The 17,735-nt window shown below is 30.3% G+C and overlaps 2 protein-coding genes across 3 annotated transcripts in view; both read right to left on the bottom strand.

The window, feature by feature from the left end:
* Positions 1 to 1,136: 1,136 nt before the first annotated feature.
* LOC136089551 (uncharacterized) lies at positions 1,137 to 2,630 on the bottom strand. The gene has a single exon (XM_065815603.1). The coding sequence runs from the start codon at positions 2,628 to 2,630 to the stop codon at positions 1,137 to 1,139; it is 1,494 nt and encodes a 497-aa protein (XP_065671675.1).
* Positions 2,631 to 6,701: 4,071 nt separating this feature from the next.
* The window catches only part of LOC101238636 (uncharacterized), a 105,207-nt gene continuing 94,173 nt past the window's right edge, over positions 6,702 to 17,735 (bottom strand). The window contains exons 12-13 of one of the 2 annotated variants that reach the window (XM_065815076.1): positions 8,288 to 8,457; positions 6,702 to 7,096 (exon numbers count right to left, since the gene is read on the bottom strand). In XM_065815076.1, the coding sequence (XP_065671148.1) occupies positions 7,054 to 7,096; positions 8,288 to 8,457 (213 nt within the window). In that variant the 3' untranslated portion in view covers positions 6,702 to 7,053. The remainder of the gene's footprint in view (positions 7,097 to 8,287; positions 8,458 to 17,735) is intronic. The other variant, XM_065815077.1, reaches the window with a different exon arrangement.

Below are 17,735 nucleotides of genomic sequence, written 5' to 3'. Positions count from 1 at the left end.
CGTGTAAACGGAGAAAGTTAGAGAGTTCTTTTTTTTATTATTTTTATGTTTAACGTATAAAATATATTTAACTTTGCATTATTTATTTCTTTAATGATTTTTTTTTCACCCTTATTATAAAGAATGATGGCTTTATTATAATAGGAGTGTTATGAGAATTGATATCAATTCAGTCGGACATAATTTTAAAATGCATGTCAGTAAGTGAATCGACTGAGAACAAAAGAAAAACTGTCGACTTAACTATAACTTGGGAATTGTAGATATTGAAGAGGGGCCTAAGGAAACATATGATGAAGTTAAAAAAAAAGATAACTGAAAACTGTTATTAATGAATTAACCTTCAAATGAATGAATTATAGTAAGAGCTCGTCGGGTAACAAAATTTGAAAAAAGCCGAGGGTTGTGTGCAAAAGTAAACGTTTCGTGCTAATAAACAAAGCTTAATTGAAAAAAAATCAGCATTAATGAAGACTTTAATGAAGAAACAATCAGAATTTGCAAAGAATTAATTGCGCAAGCAAAAATACATCAAAGTATATTAAATTACGTTTAAACTATATATAACCACTTGGTCGAATAAGAAAAGTTGAATATGAGCGGTGGCTAACTAAGATAATTGAAAATAAATTTATTTTTATTTTATCTTTTTTTATTTTTGTACTGAGTTTAATTCAAAATTTATTTAATAATCTAAACAAAAAAATGAATTCAACAAAATACACATTAAACAAGTAGCGCAATAGAAAAATTTCGAAAACTTTCAAAGTCTTCAATTTTAAAAGATTCAATTTGGAGTCGAAAAAAGTTTAAATACCGTAAAACGGGGTGAATAGAAACAATTTTCAACTTTGGTTTAAAATTTTGCATGTTTGTAGTTGTTTTAGGTACACCATTTTTTCCCCAAATACAGGTCTCTGTTAGACCTATTTTTTTATGGTATTTCCATTTTTTTATCATATTTCATTTTAATGAAAACAAATAAAAACATGGTGTTTCTATTCGCCCCGCAGATGGGGGTGAATAGAAACAGTACTTCAATTTCATGTGTTTATCTATTGAAACAAATTTAGGGTGAATTGAAACAGACAAATATGGATTTTTGGTCAATAAATGAATACAAATAAATTTATTTCTCAACATAATGATTTATTTGAGTACATAAACATCTCCACACGCTTTCGGCTTTTCTTTGGCTGAACCTGTTTAGTACCTGAGGTACCTGGGTTTTGGCCAGTAGAACGTGAAGTTTGGGGAATCTCATCGTCCACGACGAAGTCCTCAACACCGATACTTTTGCCAGGTTTCACATTTACTTTGGTCCTTTTTTGCCTTATCTTAGGAGTCTGATCATGACGCAGACTCTTAAGGAGCTCTTGGAAACTCCTGTCAACAGCTTCAGTGTTCTTTTGAATGTTTTCTGGATTCTGATTTTCCTCATCATCAATGATTTTTGGAAGCATAGACAGCACTTTGTTCCTGTTTAGAGGCGCTATACCGCACTTCTTAAAACCGCTGATCATATTTTCTTCCTTCAATGAATCACACAACTTTTTCAATAACGCGGGAAATTTGTCCTTAGGAACAGTTGCTTCTGCTCTTCCTGGGCCCTTTTTCCACACTTCGAGAATCTGCCGCCATGTTGATTTCAATGGGCGAAAAAAGGTTACGTCTAGAGGTTGTGTGAGATGGGTGGAGTTAGCTGGGAGAAAAATAAAACTGATATCATTGTCTTTACACAACTTCACAGATTCCATTGATAAGTGGGAAGACAAATTGTCCCCAATCAGAATTTTTTGACCCGTTTTGTTTTTCAGGTACGGAAGAGCAACTGTCAGTACCCAATCTTCAAAGCAAAAGGAATCGAACCAGCCAGACTTTGTTCGATTGTACCTGGCGTTTTTTGGCCCACCTTCTGTCCAGCTTTGGTACAAGTGCATAGTCTTATACACAACGTAAGGTGGTAAAATAGTGCCATCAGCAGCGGCTACACACATCACAGACGTAGATGACTTTGATGAGTTTATGACTCTTTCTGGATATTTTGTCCCTCTACGTATAATGACCTTTCGCTTACCAGGGTCATCACTTAGATTCGTCTCATCGTAGTTTACAATATTAGATAAAGACACATCCTTTAATTCATTTGTCAGTTCATCAAAATAGTTGTTAATTGTTTCTGGTGTTACACCAGCCCTCGAGCATTTAATATTCTGACACATTCTCACGGCCAGTTGTTCCTTATGACGTTTTATAAATGATTCCTCAAAGTCACGGCCGGGGAGGTTATCTTTAAACCTCTTAACTTCTTTCCCTCTCCGGTCTAAAAAGTCTTTTACAAGGAGTCGTAGAGTTGTAGTGTCAATGGGATAACCCCATTCGCCACATATCTTAAGCCTATCAACAAACAGCTGTTCTTCTTCAAGAGATAATGCTGTCTGACCACCATGTTTCTTCAAATTTGGACCTCTTTTCAAGTGTCGATAAAGAACACTATAATGCAAACCATGTTTTTCAGCAGACTTTCGAAGGCTTAATCCATTCTGTATGTCAGAAATTGCTTTTTCGATTGTTTTTGGATCGTGCTTTTTGTAGCCACCTCCAACCACGTGTTTGTACTTCCTTGGCATTTTACAGGGTTCTGAAATAAAACAGCTGTGTCAGTTAAGTATATAAGTATATAACACATAATATGTATTTTATATTGTATAAGTGTGATTTAGTATTAAATTTTTTTTGTGGGGTGAATAGAAACACTAAAAAATTATGTGTTTCTATTCACCCCACGAATTCTAAAAATCTAACGTAATCAATATGAATAATTTCTGAAATAATATTGTTAAAGTTAAAGCTTAAAGTAAGCCTTAATCTTTTATATGGATAGTTAATCTATGTTTTGAACAACTATTTACTTCTATGAACAGTACACATTCTGACTTACCTGAAAAGTTCAAAGTAGATGAAAAAACAGCATGAATCACGTGCAACATTCAAGAAGGCAAACAAATAGGAACCAGTGCTGCCACCCAAACAAACCATTATTTCCCTTTTAGCCAAAAGTGTACCAACTTAAAAAAAAAATAGTTGCCACTATTTGACCATAGTTATGTAGGAAATAAATTACTATATATATAAAAATAAAGTTTTGTTTTTATTCACCCCACTGTTTCTATTCACCCCATTTTACGGTAGTTTTTTTGACTAAAATAAACAGTGATATATTATTTAACTGGATGTCTAACTTGCGGGATTTTATTGGACAAAAAATGAAGCCGTTATTTGAAGATAATTCAAAAAACAAGTTTTAATAATTATAAAATACTTATAAAAGTTTTTTTATGTTTGTTAAAAACTATTTTAATTCATGAAAATGCTTCAAAAGCGTTTTTTTTTTTAAAACATTTTCGCTTCCAACAAGGCTGCAAGCAACCACTAATTAAAGTTGTAAGTTACTGGAAGAGAAAAGATGAAGATTGTAGAGCAAGATAACGATTAACGGATGACTTAAAGAATTGTAAATTATATGAATCAGGAAAGCTAAGATGAAGGAAGCGAATTCCAAAGAACTGATGTTCGAGGAAAAAAACAAGACGAATAAGAGTTTTTGGAGCACTTTGGAACAGTCACAGAAAAAAGATGAGACTTAATTGAATGACGAGTAACACGAGAATGAATTTTAGTAGATGACACAAGAGACGCTAGCTCTTTAGAGCTGTGCCCATTATAGTATTTGTAGAAAAGAGAAAGAGAAGGAACATTAACAAGATGTGATAATGGTTGGAGGTCCAACTATGTTAACAATGCGTTTTCGCACCTTGTCTAAAAGGAAAAGGGCATCATTCAAAGATCCGCCCCAGATATGGCAACAGTATTCCATACAAGGCCGGATATGAGATTTATAGAGATAGTGGATTATGAGATATGAGATTTATAGAGATAGTGGATAGAATCCGAAGTAAGAAATTGTCGAGCCTGATAAAGAGATGCAACCTTAGCAGATGCTAACTTTGCAACTGATTCGATATATGGTTTCGAAGAAAGATCGGAAGTAAGAGTTAAAGGTTTTACTTATCAATTCAAAACTTTAATCCCTTTTAATCGAAATTAAGTTAAGGAATCATAAATTATTATTTTGCAAGTATTATAATTTCCGCTTAACACTTTTATATAAATAGTACGTAAATTTAAAATGTATTTACTTCATTTAAGAAAAGGAAAGTTAAAAATATTTGTTTACAAATTTAGTCCGCTATTTCAAAAAAAGGACAAAAAGCGGCTTCACTTTTCGGATCAAAGTTAGACATCTAGTTTATATAATGTATCGTTGAAAATAAATATAAGTTATTTTGACAACGAATACTCATGGCTGCCTTAATGGTCAGGACTTTGGGGATTTTTCCCGTGGCGCCGCGCTTATTATATTTCTGACAATTATTAGTAGCTATAGCGAGTAAGGGTAGTCCATGAATGATGACACCCTCTAGAGGGTGAGGGGAGTATTAGTGGTTTTGTGATGTATCGCAAGGGACGTGCTACTAAAGAGTTACGATATTATAACGAGAGAAAGGGAGGAAAGGGGGTCGAAAGTGTTCAAAAATTCCGTGACAAAATTTATGGACAACCCCTAACCTATTTAACTAATTACCATCTAGTCGTCCGATAATGTTATATTCGAATCAAATGTAGGTAGAATTTAGTTAGTCTTGAAAAAGTTCTTTATATATAAAGTAAGTCTTCATAGCTCCATCTAACAAAATCACAATGTGTAGGTATGTGGAAAGTCGTATTGTATTTACTGCAAAAAAAAAAAATAATCTATTTGAAATAATTGCACATATAAAATATTTTATGTCATGTTTGACCACAAAAGCTGTGCTTTATAAATTTAAAAATTGATTTAGGCGAATGCTTCCTGGCTATGCAATTTTTAAGCTTCCTAATCTGTTCAAGATGGTAGACTGCTAAAAAAAATTTCACATTCTAATTGATTTTTTCATTTTAAACATAAGTAACATTAAAAGAAAAATAAAAAGTTAATTTTTTTCTACTTTTTTAGACAAATTTAAGTGGCTTTAGGCCCAAAAATTGAAAAGCTCCTGGACAAGAAATCTCAAAAAGTAAAATATGTCAAGCCCAAATACTTTACATTTGCATCACTTTTAAGTAGGTAAATGTCCTGAGGTAAACACAGAGTTTTAATATTTATTAATTTAGAGACATTGAAGCTTTTTCTATACGCCTAAATTTAGGCCAAATTTTTGACATTTAAAAGAAAAATATTTTGGAGTCAAATGTGTTTGGACATATTTGATCTCAAAATTTTAGGACATAAAGCTCATTAAAATGATCATTTGAACAAAGTTAAAGTTAATTGGACATATACAGCTTTTGCAATCTTTTTCAGAAAACGAAAAGTTGAATAACAGGGAAAACTCCGAATAAAATTTTATAAATTGAATATACAAGTATACTAGCATACGAAAACAGGATAAAACGCCCCCTCCCTCCCTTTTCGTATGCTATTCCCTTTTTACCATTTTGTTTATCATCAAAGCCTTTACTTGTAACTATAACTTTTTTTAAAAATCTCATATTTGACGTTGCTAGGAGACCTGCTAAAATAAACAGGGTAAAGCCCTCCTTCCCTCCTTTTCCTATACTGTTCTCTCATCGTTGTGTTAATCATCTAAGTCTTTTCTTATTGTCTAAACGTTTTTTTAAAACCCTTTATATATGACGTTGCTAAAATTAACAGGTTAAAAAACCCCCAAGATTAGATAAAAGGTGGAACGAAAAAAGATGAGGAACGGTTTGAAAATCTAAAACCTTTTCCGACAATGGTTAATCATAGATCAAGAATATTTTTTTCTATGCTTTTTTTTTTGTGATTCATTAGTTGAATGTTAACTTACGAGTAGAAAACTAAAAGTTGCAAAATTCAAAAGTTAGCCGTTTGACAACGTGATTAGGGCGAGACCGCTTTTAATGCGTTTTTTTATCACAAGATTTTATAAATTTTAGAATTTTTAAATTTTAGTATAAATAATCATTCTTATTGCTAATCTAAATAATAAATCAAACTAAAGGTTACTAAATTAAAAAGGAAATAATTACGAAAAAAGATGCTTAAATGTGCATTATTGATAATTGAAAAAAAATACCGGTTATTTTGTAATAACTTGTTGCTTATACACAAAAAATAAAAAAATAGTTACACTTGGATGAGTGACCGCTACACACGCTTTACATAGTATTATTAAACTAAAATTTAAACACAAGGTACAAGCGCTATAAATAAAACACATTTAATAACCAAAAATCTAAGTATTAAAAATGTGAGAATGACAATTGAAAATCAGTAAAAAAATATATATTGAAATGCATTCAAAATCATTCGAAAAAGATTAAAAAATAGATTAAGAAGCATTATGAGAAGAAAAAATTCTTTCAATCTCAAATATTAAGCAAAGATGAAAGTACCTTTGCACCTGCTTAAATAAAAAAAAATTAAAAATTGGTTAAAAAGTTTGTCTGTATAAAACATTTTAAAATGGAATTGTAAAATTCGTAATTGATGAGTAAATAAAATTATTTAACGTAAATAACAATTAACATATTTATAATCTGCATAAAAATAAATTATCGTTTCAATATAATATACTAATAATATTGTAGATTCATATCGTTTCAATATAATATACTAATAATATTGTAGATTCATATTTTTATTCATTTTTAAACTTATAAAACATAAAAATGCACCACAACAGTAAATAAAAAAAGTTATAAAAAATGTTTCTATCAGTAAAAAAATTGTGACAAGTCATGATTTTTATAAATTTTACTTTTATTTTTGTTTAAAAAAAGTCAATTTATTGTGAAGAAGTACAAGCGTTGCTTGTCCTCGTACTTTATTTTCATTTTTAATTTCAAAATTTTTTAATTTTGCATTAACACCAGAACTTATTTCCCCATTAGATTATCTTAAATTGAGATTTGTATTGCACTCTTCTATAAAAAATTGAAACAATTGCCGTAACATGACTGCTCTCGTTAATTGAAATTTTTCGGAAGATTATCCAAAATCTGGTTTAAACTAAATCAAAAATATATATAACTAACTACAAACTAAAGGTTGTATGACACTTAACACAGCTTTTTTAAATCTTAAACCCACTTTGTAAATTTCCATTCAGCATAAGTGTGGCGGAGGGAGGGGATGGGGGAGGGGAAGGGAAAAAGGAGGGAGTGCGGGTTGCCCCCCCTTCCCCTGCGTTCCGTAAGCTAGTCAACTGGCGCCCTCTAAAATAAAAGTTTCTCATTACAAAATTTTGCTTTTATTTTAAACGGAAAAAGAAAACTAGGTAACAACAAACCATCGCTTACATCTGCTTTACAGATTTTCACGCATTTATGGCAGAAAACAAAACGGAGAAGTTTAGTTTGAAGAAAATATATCTTATAACCATAATGTACACAGTTTATGAACTTTTAACATAGTTCGGTGTATCAAAACTACTGTGACTGTACAAATGTTCATAAAACTACAATGCATTTGCAAACGGCAAACGACTTTTTTTAAAAGGAGAAAAACACAAAATTATAAATTAACTGATTTTAACATTGTGGAGCAATTTAGATTAGTTTTAATATGTTAAAAACTTTTTCGGCAAAACCACGTATGGAAACTCTTCCCCACTTAAAACTTACTCGCGGCCCTACTTTCAAAGATGTGTATGCATCGAATGCATAACATAAATTGCTAAATCAATGATTTTACTGTGTACGTACTTTATAGATGCCTCCTTTATAACACTTGGTCTGATTAAAATAAAAACTACAATAATGTAGTTTTTAGAAATAATGATGTACAAGATGTAGATCAGATGTTAACAATGCAGTTCACATCAGTTACATAAGCGACGCACATAAAGAGACAGAAAAAAAAAATTGCAGTTATTTATGTTATTTAGTAAATACTATATATTTCAGCTGTTATTTTTATGTTATATACTAATTACTTTCTATTTATATATGTTCTTATTTTTATCTTATTATTTATTTAATATTTTTAAGTTATTATTTTATGTTATTATTTCTATATACTAAACATTGATTGTAAACAGATTATATGTAGAGAAGTGTGAAATAATTGTGATAAAAATCAAAATACAAAAATATTACTATATACAATATTAATAAAAAACACCTTTCAAATGTATTTAAAAAAAAAACTTACTGTAATAAGCAATAAAAAAATATAAAATACAAAAGAAAAATTTTTTACTGTAGTTGAACAATGTTGTTTGCAAGATCATCTTGGATTCCAAAATTGATACTTTGCGAACTCTTTTTAGAAAGTATATAATTGATTTCATTTGAAACCGTTTCAACATTAACTTGAAACAAATGATTGTTAATTAATTCATCAACAGTAGATCTTTGCGAAGGAACTTCCTAAATAAAACATCAAGAGTAGATTTTTGTAAAGGATTTTTCTAAATAAATTTAAATTTTTGATAAACTTTCATAAAAGAATTAAAGAAAAAAAATATAAAAAAAGTTGAATGACTGAAAAACATATTTAAACAGATTTTAACAACTGATAAAATAGTAACACAATTTAATGGAACAAATGATAATAATGACATCATATACTACAGGTGACAACAATGGAACAAATGATAACGATGACAGCATATAGTACAGGTGACAACAATGATCTAATAGGTGACAAAAATTATACACACAAACGCAATCTTTGTGTTGCATAAACAATTAGTAAAAATTATCTACTATATACACACAAACATAACTTTTTGCGATCTTTGTGTTGCCTAAACAATTGAAAAATTACCTACAATATGTAGAAAAATTAAACCTATGAACTGCTCTTATTATTTACTATTGATTTTTTTTGGGTGATATTGGTGACTTAGTGGTATTTGTGCTGCTATAAAAAGTTTCTGTTTGGTCTATAAGCTACATACCAAGATACCAGTAGTAATGGGAACAACCAAAGGTGACTATTCAACAATTCAAAGGGCAGATAACCGCATTCATCGCTATGCCGAAGCATATCCATTTGCTAGTGCTTCTGAAATTTCAACTGAAGTATTCTCCACTGGTCACCAAGTGTCATAAAAATTAGAAGACGTTTGTGCAAACAAATTTATTGAAAGTGCTATGTTCAAGCAAAAAAACTTGCCTTTCTCAAAAAAATATAAAAGACTGTATGGTATTTTGTCAGGACTGTTCAGTGGAAGATTAGGAGGATGTAATATTTAGCGATGAATTATAATTAACAATTTAGTTATTATTTAACAAGAGTTAGATGCCCACCTTGCCAGCAATTACATACTTCAAACAAGGTTAAAGTATTTATGAATGGTACAAATACTCAAAAATTTCTGTATGATGTAGCACCCTGTCACCGAGCCATGCTTGTAAGAAGTTGGTTACATGTATATGGGATAGAGGTCATTAGCATCTGGCCTGGTAATTTACCCTACTTCAATCCTATTGAAATTGCTGAAGATATCTTTAAAATGAAGTGCAGAAACTGAGACCCTCGTAATGTTGCAGTTACTGTGTCTAGGTTAGAAATGAGGCTTTGCCAAATTTAAGTTTCCTGGTTTAAAAATGGCTTGCAGATTTACATTTCAAGTCTTAATTTCGGGCTAGTTTTGTTAGACTGTTAATTTCAAACATTGAAATATTTTATTTTAAGTCTAGTAATCTCGTTTTAAAATATCTCGTTTTGAATTTATAAAGTAATCAATAAACGATTTTTTAAAAAGTGCAATTGTTTTAAAAAGCTAATAAATTTTCGCTAAATCATTTGCACGCATTTAAATTTAAATCTTTTTTGTTTGTATTTAAAAGCTAGTTCAAAAATTGCAATTTAAAGAAATCATTTAATATCAAAGATAAATACTTATGATTATTATATTTAGAGTAATGTTTTTACCTGTTTAATATTACATAAGTTTTGTTTCGCAACTTCTGAAGTAGATTAAAATAAAAAACTTTTCGAAGGAACTAATGGTTTTACTTAATTCAGTCAAAGAAATTAATGGTTTTACTCAAACCCTGAGGGGACCACGGACCCCAGATTTTTTCAAAAGAGATTTTTTTTTTTTTTACAAAACAGGTTTTTAATAGAAGGTTTTGATATTTTAGGGTATTTTTGTGCTTTGGCCCCCACTAAAAAGTCATGCCGTTGCCTATGTCTCTAAGTGTTATACATTAAGACATTTACGTATATTATTAGTCTACGAAAATGCCAAAAGTTAAGGCTGCAATTACACAGATGAAAAGTGAAAAAAAATATTGTGGTGGCCCTTGTGAATTATCAATGACAGACCCAAGCACTTTTAGACAGGTTATTCAGTACTATTACTATCTTATTCATATAAATCCAAATGCAAATATTATATTAGTGACTCAGCAAATTAGCAATAATATAAAATCAATACGGGCTGCAGTAAACCCAAGTTTACCTCATAACTGACAAATCTATTAATAGGAAAGTTAAAGATCTTCTCGTACTTGTTAAGGATATTATTCGCAAGCGCAGAAAAACCAAGTGCCAATAGAAATTTTAATGCAAACTTGGATAAACACTTCGATATTATGCGTGTTCCTGTTCATTAGATGTGTTTCCCTGTAGAGACAGAATAATTTCATGTAATAAAGAAAATCGCATCGAAGAACATATTTTATGCCTTTGCTCTCAAAGTAATAAAGTACTTCTTGAAGACAAAGCTTATCTTTGTGATCAGAGGAAAAAATCGGTCCAAAAGGTGCATATTAACTTTCTTCCGTTGATAGATTATCTGTCAAAAGGATTCAAAGACTTGATAAAGAACGACAAAAAATATCTCATAAGCTAGTTGATGAAGGTGAATCCCTCATACCACACGTAACTTAATTGAAGAAACAAGTGGTTTATCCAATATGGAGGTAGATATTTTATAAATACATGAAATATTTGTAATAGACAGAAAGTATTTTATTATTTACTTTTTTTAGGATGAAGGTGAATGGAAACCAATAAATAATCCTATTGGAAAATACAACTTGGTTAAACTTACAATATTTGCAATGAAACTAGTCAGAAACAAGTGTTTGCCCAACATAGGTGCAGCCTTTGCAAATGCTTTACTATATGACATTAAAAATCTTCTAAAAAATAACATTGATATAAAAGATATTTTGATTAACAAATGCAAACTAGATAGGGCCAAGTCAAAAGTAAAAATTGGTAAAGAAGATATGGACTCAGAACAAAAAAAAACACAGTTAATTTTTCTTGGGGTTGATAGCAAGCTCGATCAGATAATTAAAACAAGTAAAATTATAAACTCATCTCAAGAAGAAGTACTAAAGAAATGCATTGAACCTGAACATCACCTCACATTTACTTATGAAGATGGAAAATTGAGTGGAAATTATTTGACTAATCAGACTATTCCTGTTTCTGGTGCTACAGACTTAGTTCTTGCTACCAAAACGTTCAGTGTTTTACAAGAACAAGAAGAAGAAGAAGTTTGGAAAGTGTGCAAGCTGTTCTTCTACTGCTCCTAATACCGGACCAATAAATGGCTTAGTAGTAAAACTAGAAAAGTGTTTTAAAAGAAAACTACATATAATTGGATGCGCCTTACATTAAAATGAACTTCCGCTATGAGCTCTTTTTATAAAACTTGATGGTGACACAACTGGGCCAGAAGCTTTAGTGGTCTACTTGACAAAAGATGTGCTGAAAATATTCAGGACAGAAATCAAGTTTTGTTTGAACATATTGAAAACCCAATTGTAGATGGATATATTCCAGAAGAAATACTAATAGACCTTAGTTGCGATCAAAGACTTTTATTTAAATATTGTAAAGGAATAGGCTTTGGTAAAGTTTCTGATAAATGATAAATTCCAAAAACTAATTTGAATGCTAATCATTGGTATGAGACTGACAATAATGTTAAACCTGAAATTCCTGACTTTCCATCTCACTCCCAGAGTGTTGAGTGAGCAGTAAAACTTGTGTCAGAAGCATCCCAATATGTTTAGGGATTCAAGAATCGACACAGTTGCATTTTAACTAAGCTACTAAGCAGGAAGATGCGTAAACCATATATTTCACAAGGACATTATTCCCATTCTTATGATGATATTTTTTAATTGAAAATGTTTTCCTAAAAATATATGTCCCTGTTCAAAATCTTTTAAATTGTGAAAATAATGTTTATTTTGATACTCTTATGTAAATATAAGAATAAAAGTTTCACTACTTAAACTTTCAAATAGTTAACAAGTTGTTATAAATGTAGCTAAATTGTTACAAATTATTATAAATTTAAATCATTCAGCAATGCAAATAATAATAAAAAATATTTAAATATGAACATATTGAAAACATCAATTTTCGCGCATAACACTTTTTAAGGTGTTTTTTTGCATAATCGTACAAATCTTAAAAATTAAATCTGCAAGCGATTCTTCATCTAAAATTTCTCAAATTTTGAGAGTAATCATATTTTAACTGTCTCCAACTATTGCAATACTATGCAATATGTGAAACTAAAATCGACCTACCCTAATATGTGTGTGTGTGTGTGTGTGTGTGCGTGTGTGTGAGTCACGATCAAAATAGCAATTGACATTATCAGGTATAAAAAATTAGTTACAATTTCTGTTTATAAACAATATTTTTGGCTATATATTTATTCTGTATATTAATTATGGAAATATAATAGATTAATAAATATAATAATATATTAATACTTTAACTCAGTTAAAATTCAATTTTTCTCAGCCAATCGTTACCACAATAATTTAGACCTTCCTATATTAATGAATGGTGATGTACTCGACAAGTATTCTACCCTTTATCTTATAGGATTAACTCTTACTTCCAATCTTTCTTGGAAACTATATATCAAATCCATTGCAAAACTAGAATCTGCTAAGGCTGCATCTCTTTATCGTGCTTGATACTTTTTTACTCCACATTCTATTCCTTATCTCTTTAAATCCCAAATCAGTCTCTGTATGGAATACTGTAGTGATACCTGGGGAAGGAGGGGGGTGGGGGAGGAGGAGGAGGGGGATCCTCCAATGATGCCCTTTCTCTTTTAGACAAGGTGTAAAAATGCATTGTAAACATAGTTGGACCTGCTCTTGCAGGTCCAACCATGTTTACAATGCATCTCCAACTATGCATCTCCAACCATTATCACATCGTTGCAATTTTGCTTCTCTTTCTCTTTTCTACAAATACTATAATGGGCACTGCTCTAAGGAACTAATGTCTCTTGTGCCATCTACTAAAATTTATTCTCGTGTTTAAGTTTCATTCTTTTTATGCAACTATTTCTAAATGCTCTAAAAACTCTTATTCGTCTAGTTTTTTTCCTCAAACACCAGTTCTTTGGGATTTGCTTCCTTCATATTACTTTCCTGATTCCTATAATATGCAATTTTTTAAGTTGTTTGTCAATCGTTATCTTGCTCTATAAACTTCATCTTTTCTCTTCCAGTAACTTCCAACTCTAATAGTCGTTGCTTGCAGCCTTGTTGCAAGCGAAGATGATTAAAAAAAAAATGCTATGATAATAATATAATGATTGTATAAATAACTTTTATTGTGTAAAATAGTACTCAATTTCCAAGTTGTTTACTAGTTATACTGGTTTTAAAATCACAAGACACAGGTTCTTCTAGATGTTTTTAAGTTATTTTTACTTTAGGTATTTTTAAAACACTTTTTTGTTCATCCACAATTTATATGGTTTTATCTTTTATATGCCAAAATTCAATTTGATGAAACCTATTTATAAATTATAATCTTTTTAAAGTTTTTTTAAGCAATTATTCTTTTTCTTTATTTTTTTATTTTTATTTTTTGTCAAGCAGAAATAAATATAATAAACTTATAAAGGTATTTTTGTTTCTAAATTAACTTGTGTGTGCCTTAAACAGATCTCAATTTGATTTTTGATTTGTGAGTTTAAAAATAAAAGTTTTGAATCTGATCACAAACCATCAACTGCAAATGATAGCACAAATACATAGTTCAGACAAATTATTGCCAATAAATTTATTAAAGTTAGTTTAAATTTTTCAAAATATTGTTTCAAAATATGAACTTCAAAACACTTCATTCAGGAAATAAAAGATTATTCTTTTCATGTTTTGTCAATCAAGACAAAAAGTTTATTTTATTGGATAAGAATAGCTCACTAATTAAATAAGTGAAGCAATTTGTGGACCATGAATTTAGTTTAGATATAAATTCTCATCCAACTTAAATTATAGAAGATGCAAGATGTCAGGCCAGGTGTAAATTTAATGTAAAATTTATAGAAGTTTATAGGTGTATGGTCTTTATGTCAGGTCAGGTGTATGGTCTTCATGATCACCCTACTTCTGATAACATGTAACCCAGTGCAACCTGTTCCATGTCCTGCTGCCTTGTGGGATTAACTTTCTAAGCGAAGGCTGGAAGGAATTTGCTTCCTGTCATCAGTACTATTTAAAATTGGTCATGCCTTTAGTAATAAAAACATGCCTATATATATATATATATATATATATATATATATATATATATATATATATATATATATATATATATATATATATATATATATATATATATATATATATATATCATAGATCATCCAGGTCATATTTAAAAAATCCGGAAAATTGTTTGGGGAAAATATCCGGAAAAATTTTGGGAAATATTTTCTCTTATTTTCCTTTTAACTTTGCTTTTAGCTGAGTAGTTTCTAACTTTTTTTTTCTTCCAACTTTTTTTTATTTTTTTATGAGTGATGAGTGAAAAAGCTTAAAAAACAAATGAATCACAAAAATTATACCTAAACTTGTATGTATAGAAAATGTTTTGGATATCCAGAAAAACTAAAGGTTGAAAAAAATATCCGGAATTCCAGAAATATCCAGAAAAGGATAACCAGTAATATATATATATATATGCATAAGTTTGGAACTTATACGCATATCGGTGAATATATGCGCATACCATTCAAAAGTTATGCGCATAATATGCATATGATGCGCATACAAATTTAACAGATAAATGGTATATGAAATTAATTAAATATTGTCAAATATAGAAAAAAATGTTTTTTAAATCAAATACAGGTGACTTTAAATTAAAAGAAATTTTTCATTTGATTTTCTGTAATTAACTTTTTTTGTAAACATTTCAAATTATTTTCATGATTTTTAAACGAATTTTTATATTACAAAACTTAACAATTTAAAAACTCAAACTTGCTGAGAACTGCTACTCTTCTAAAATGTAGCAATTTTTGTCGTTTGAACCCATCAAAACACTATTGATATATATGAAAACTAATTTTTTTAAGCGTTCGTTTGTCAAGAGATTTCTCAATCGTGAGTGAATAAATCAAAAAACCGAACAAGTTCTCTCTGCTGTAGTTGACAAACAAATCATTTCATTAATAAATTTTACAACTTCAAAGACTGGACAGTTTTCATATATACCAATAGTGTTTTGATAGATACAAACAACAAAAATGACTACATTTAAGAGGAAGTAGCAGTTCTTAAACTACAAATTTTTCAGTTTTTTAAATTAAAGCACCTTTATAATTAACAACTTAAAGTTATGAATTATAAAAGTGCTTTAATTAATAGTGGAATTAAAAATTGTTTTAATTCTTTTAAAAACTATTAAAATTGATGATTTTTTTGTTCCAAATGTTTGTTTTGTTCCATTAATTAAAAATTTCATGAAAACTAGAATTAAAATCCATTAATTAAAAATTTCATGAAAACTAGAATTAAAATTTGTTTTTTGGTCTGTCTGTCTATTTAAAACAATTTAACGGTTTTTAATGATTTGAAATTGAAAAAAAGGTATGCGCATACTTATGTGAATATATGCGCAAAATTTATCGGTGAATATCTGCATATAAAAATTATTCATAGCCCTAATATAAATATTTTTTTTTTTTGCGTCCTTTATATAGTTGGAGGTGCCTTATTACTGTTCCAGCTCAACTGTAATCTACTTTATTTGTATGTTTGTGTTCTGTCTAAACCTCTGGTGCAGTGTTGACTCACCCATAAGTTGCTATCTGTATGCTTGTGTTCTGTGTTAACCTCTGGTGCGGTATTTACTCATTTGTAATTTACTTTATGTATGTATGTGTTCTATTTAAATGTTCAAATGTTCTGTTTAAATCTGTTTTGAAAATATTTGTGGTCTGCAAAGCAACCTTCCATTAGTTGAACCTTACTTCTTGCAAAATTCACCAGACTTGCTTGCTCTTAGTGAGACTAATTTAAGCTCTGCTATCCCTTCTTCTGATTTCAGTGTTGATGGATACTATCCTTTGATTCGCAAAGACTCCAATAGCCACATGCTTGGCTTAGGGGTATATATTCACCTATTTGTCATGAAATCAGGTTCGAATCCTTTGACCATTCTTTTATGTGCTTCTAGTTTGCACCTCTTTACTCTATCACCTTTCTCAGTGTTCATCATTGTCCTCCTTCTTCCTAAGACTGAACTCTTTTAGATATAATTTCTGATCAAATTGACCATGCCCTCTCTCTTTACCCCTCTGCCAATATTGTTGTTATTGGTGACTTTAATGCTCATCACACTGAATGGCTTGGCTCTAACGCCACTGACCTTGCTGGCACTAAAACCTATAACTTCTGCATTCCTCAATGTTTTACTCAGATATGTTAATTTTGCGACTCGTTTTCCTGACAGTCCTAATCGTTTACCTTCAGAGTAATCCTAACCCTGGCACTCCTTGATTTACATCTTGTCTCTGATCCTAGCTTGTGTTTAGCTTCTCCTTTTTCTCATTTAGATGGTTCTGACCATGGAATGATCTCTTTAAATCTTGGATCTCGTACTTCTTTTTTGGACTCACCCTACCATCACACTACTGACTACTACTCTAAAGCTGACTGGGATTCTTTTCATGATTTTCTTCGTGACGGTCCTTGGGCTGATGTCTTTTCCTTCTTAACTGAAAAATGCACCTTATACACTACCTTCTGAATTCAGACAGGAATGGATGCTTTTATTACTTCTTATCAGTTCCAAGTCAAGCCTCATTCTACCCCATGGTTTTCACCCTCTTGTGCAGCTGCTATACCTAATCGTAATCATTTTTTTCATCTTTTTCAAAAAAACAACTCTCTTGAGAACAAACAGCTATTTATTATTGCAAGAAATTGATGTAAGAAGGTGCTATCAGCTCCATTATTTCTCTCCATTATTAATGTTCCTCCATTATTACTCCATTATTAAGGGTCCTCCATTATTACTCCATTATTAAAGGTCCTAAGCTCCATTATTCTCAGTTCACTAAAACTCGCATCTGATCTCATAAGTTAGGCTATATAGACTTTTGGGAAATCTTAAACAGCGTTGTTAAAAAAGGGTAGATCTAACATTCCACCTCTCATTCATGGGACTGAACTTATTACCTCTCCCAAGGATAACGCAGAACTGTTTGCAAAGAACTTTTTTTCTAATTTGACTCTCAAACCTTATGGCCATTCTCTTCCTTCCTTTCCAATTAAACAGGTTAACCCATTGTTATACATTCAAATCACTCCAGCTTCGGTAGCTAAAGTCATATCTAGATTAAACTCTTCTATGGAAATCTCTCCCATCTTCATGTTTTCTTGACTCATGCAATCTTCAACTTTTCAAG

Source organism: Hydra vulgaris, chromosome 13 (assembly GCF_038396675.1).
Source record: "Hydra vulgaris chromosome 13, alternate assembly HydraT2T_AEP".
Lineage (NCBI taxonomy): Eukaryota > Metazoa > Cnidaria > Hydrozoa > Anthoathecata > Hydridae > Hydra > Hydra vulgaris.
Note: the sequence above shows the minus strand (reverse complement) of the source record. Positions and strands in the feature narration are given on the sequence as shown.

What these genes read in the sequence shown, in the direction of transcription:
- LOC136089551 (XM_065815603.1), bottom strand. Translation starts at nt 2,630, where the DNA reads ATGCCAAGGAAGTACAAACACGTGGTTGGAGGTGGCTACAAAAAGCAC.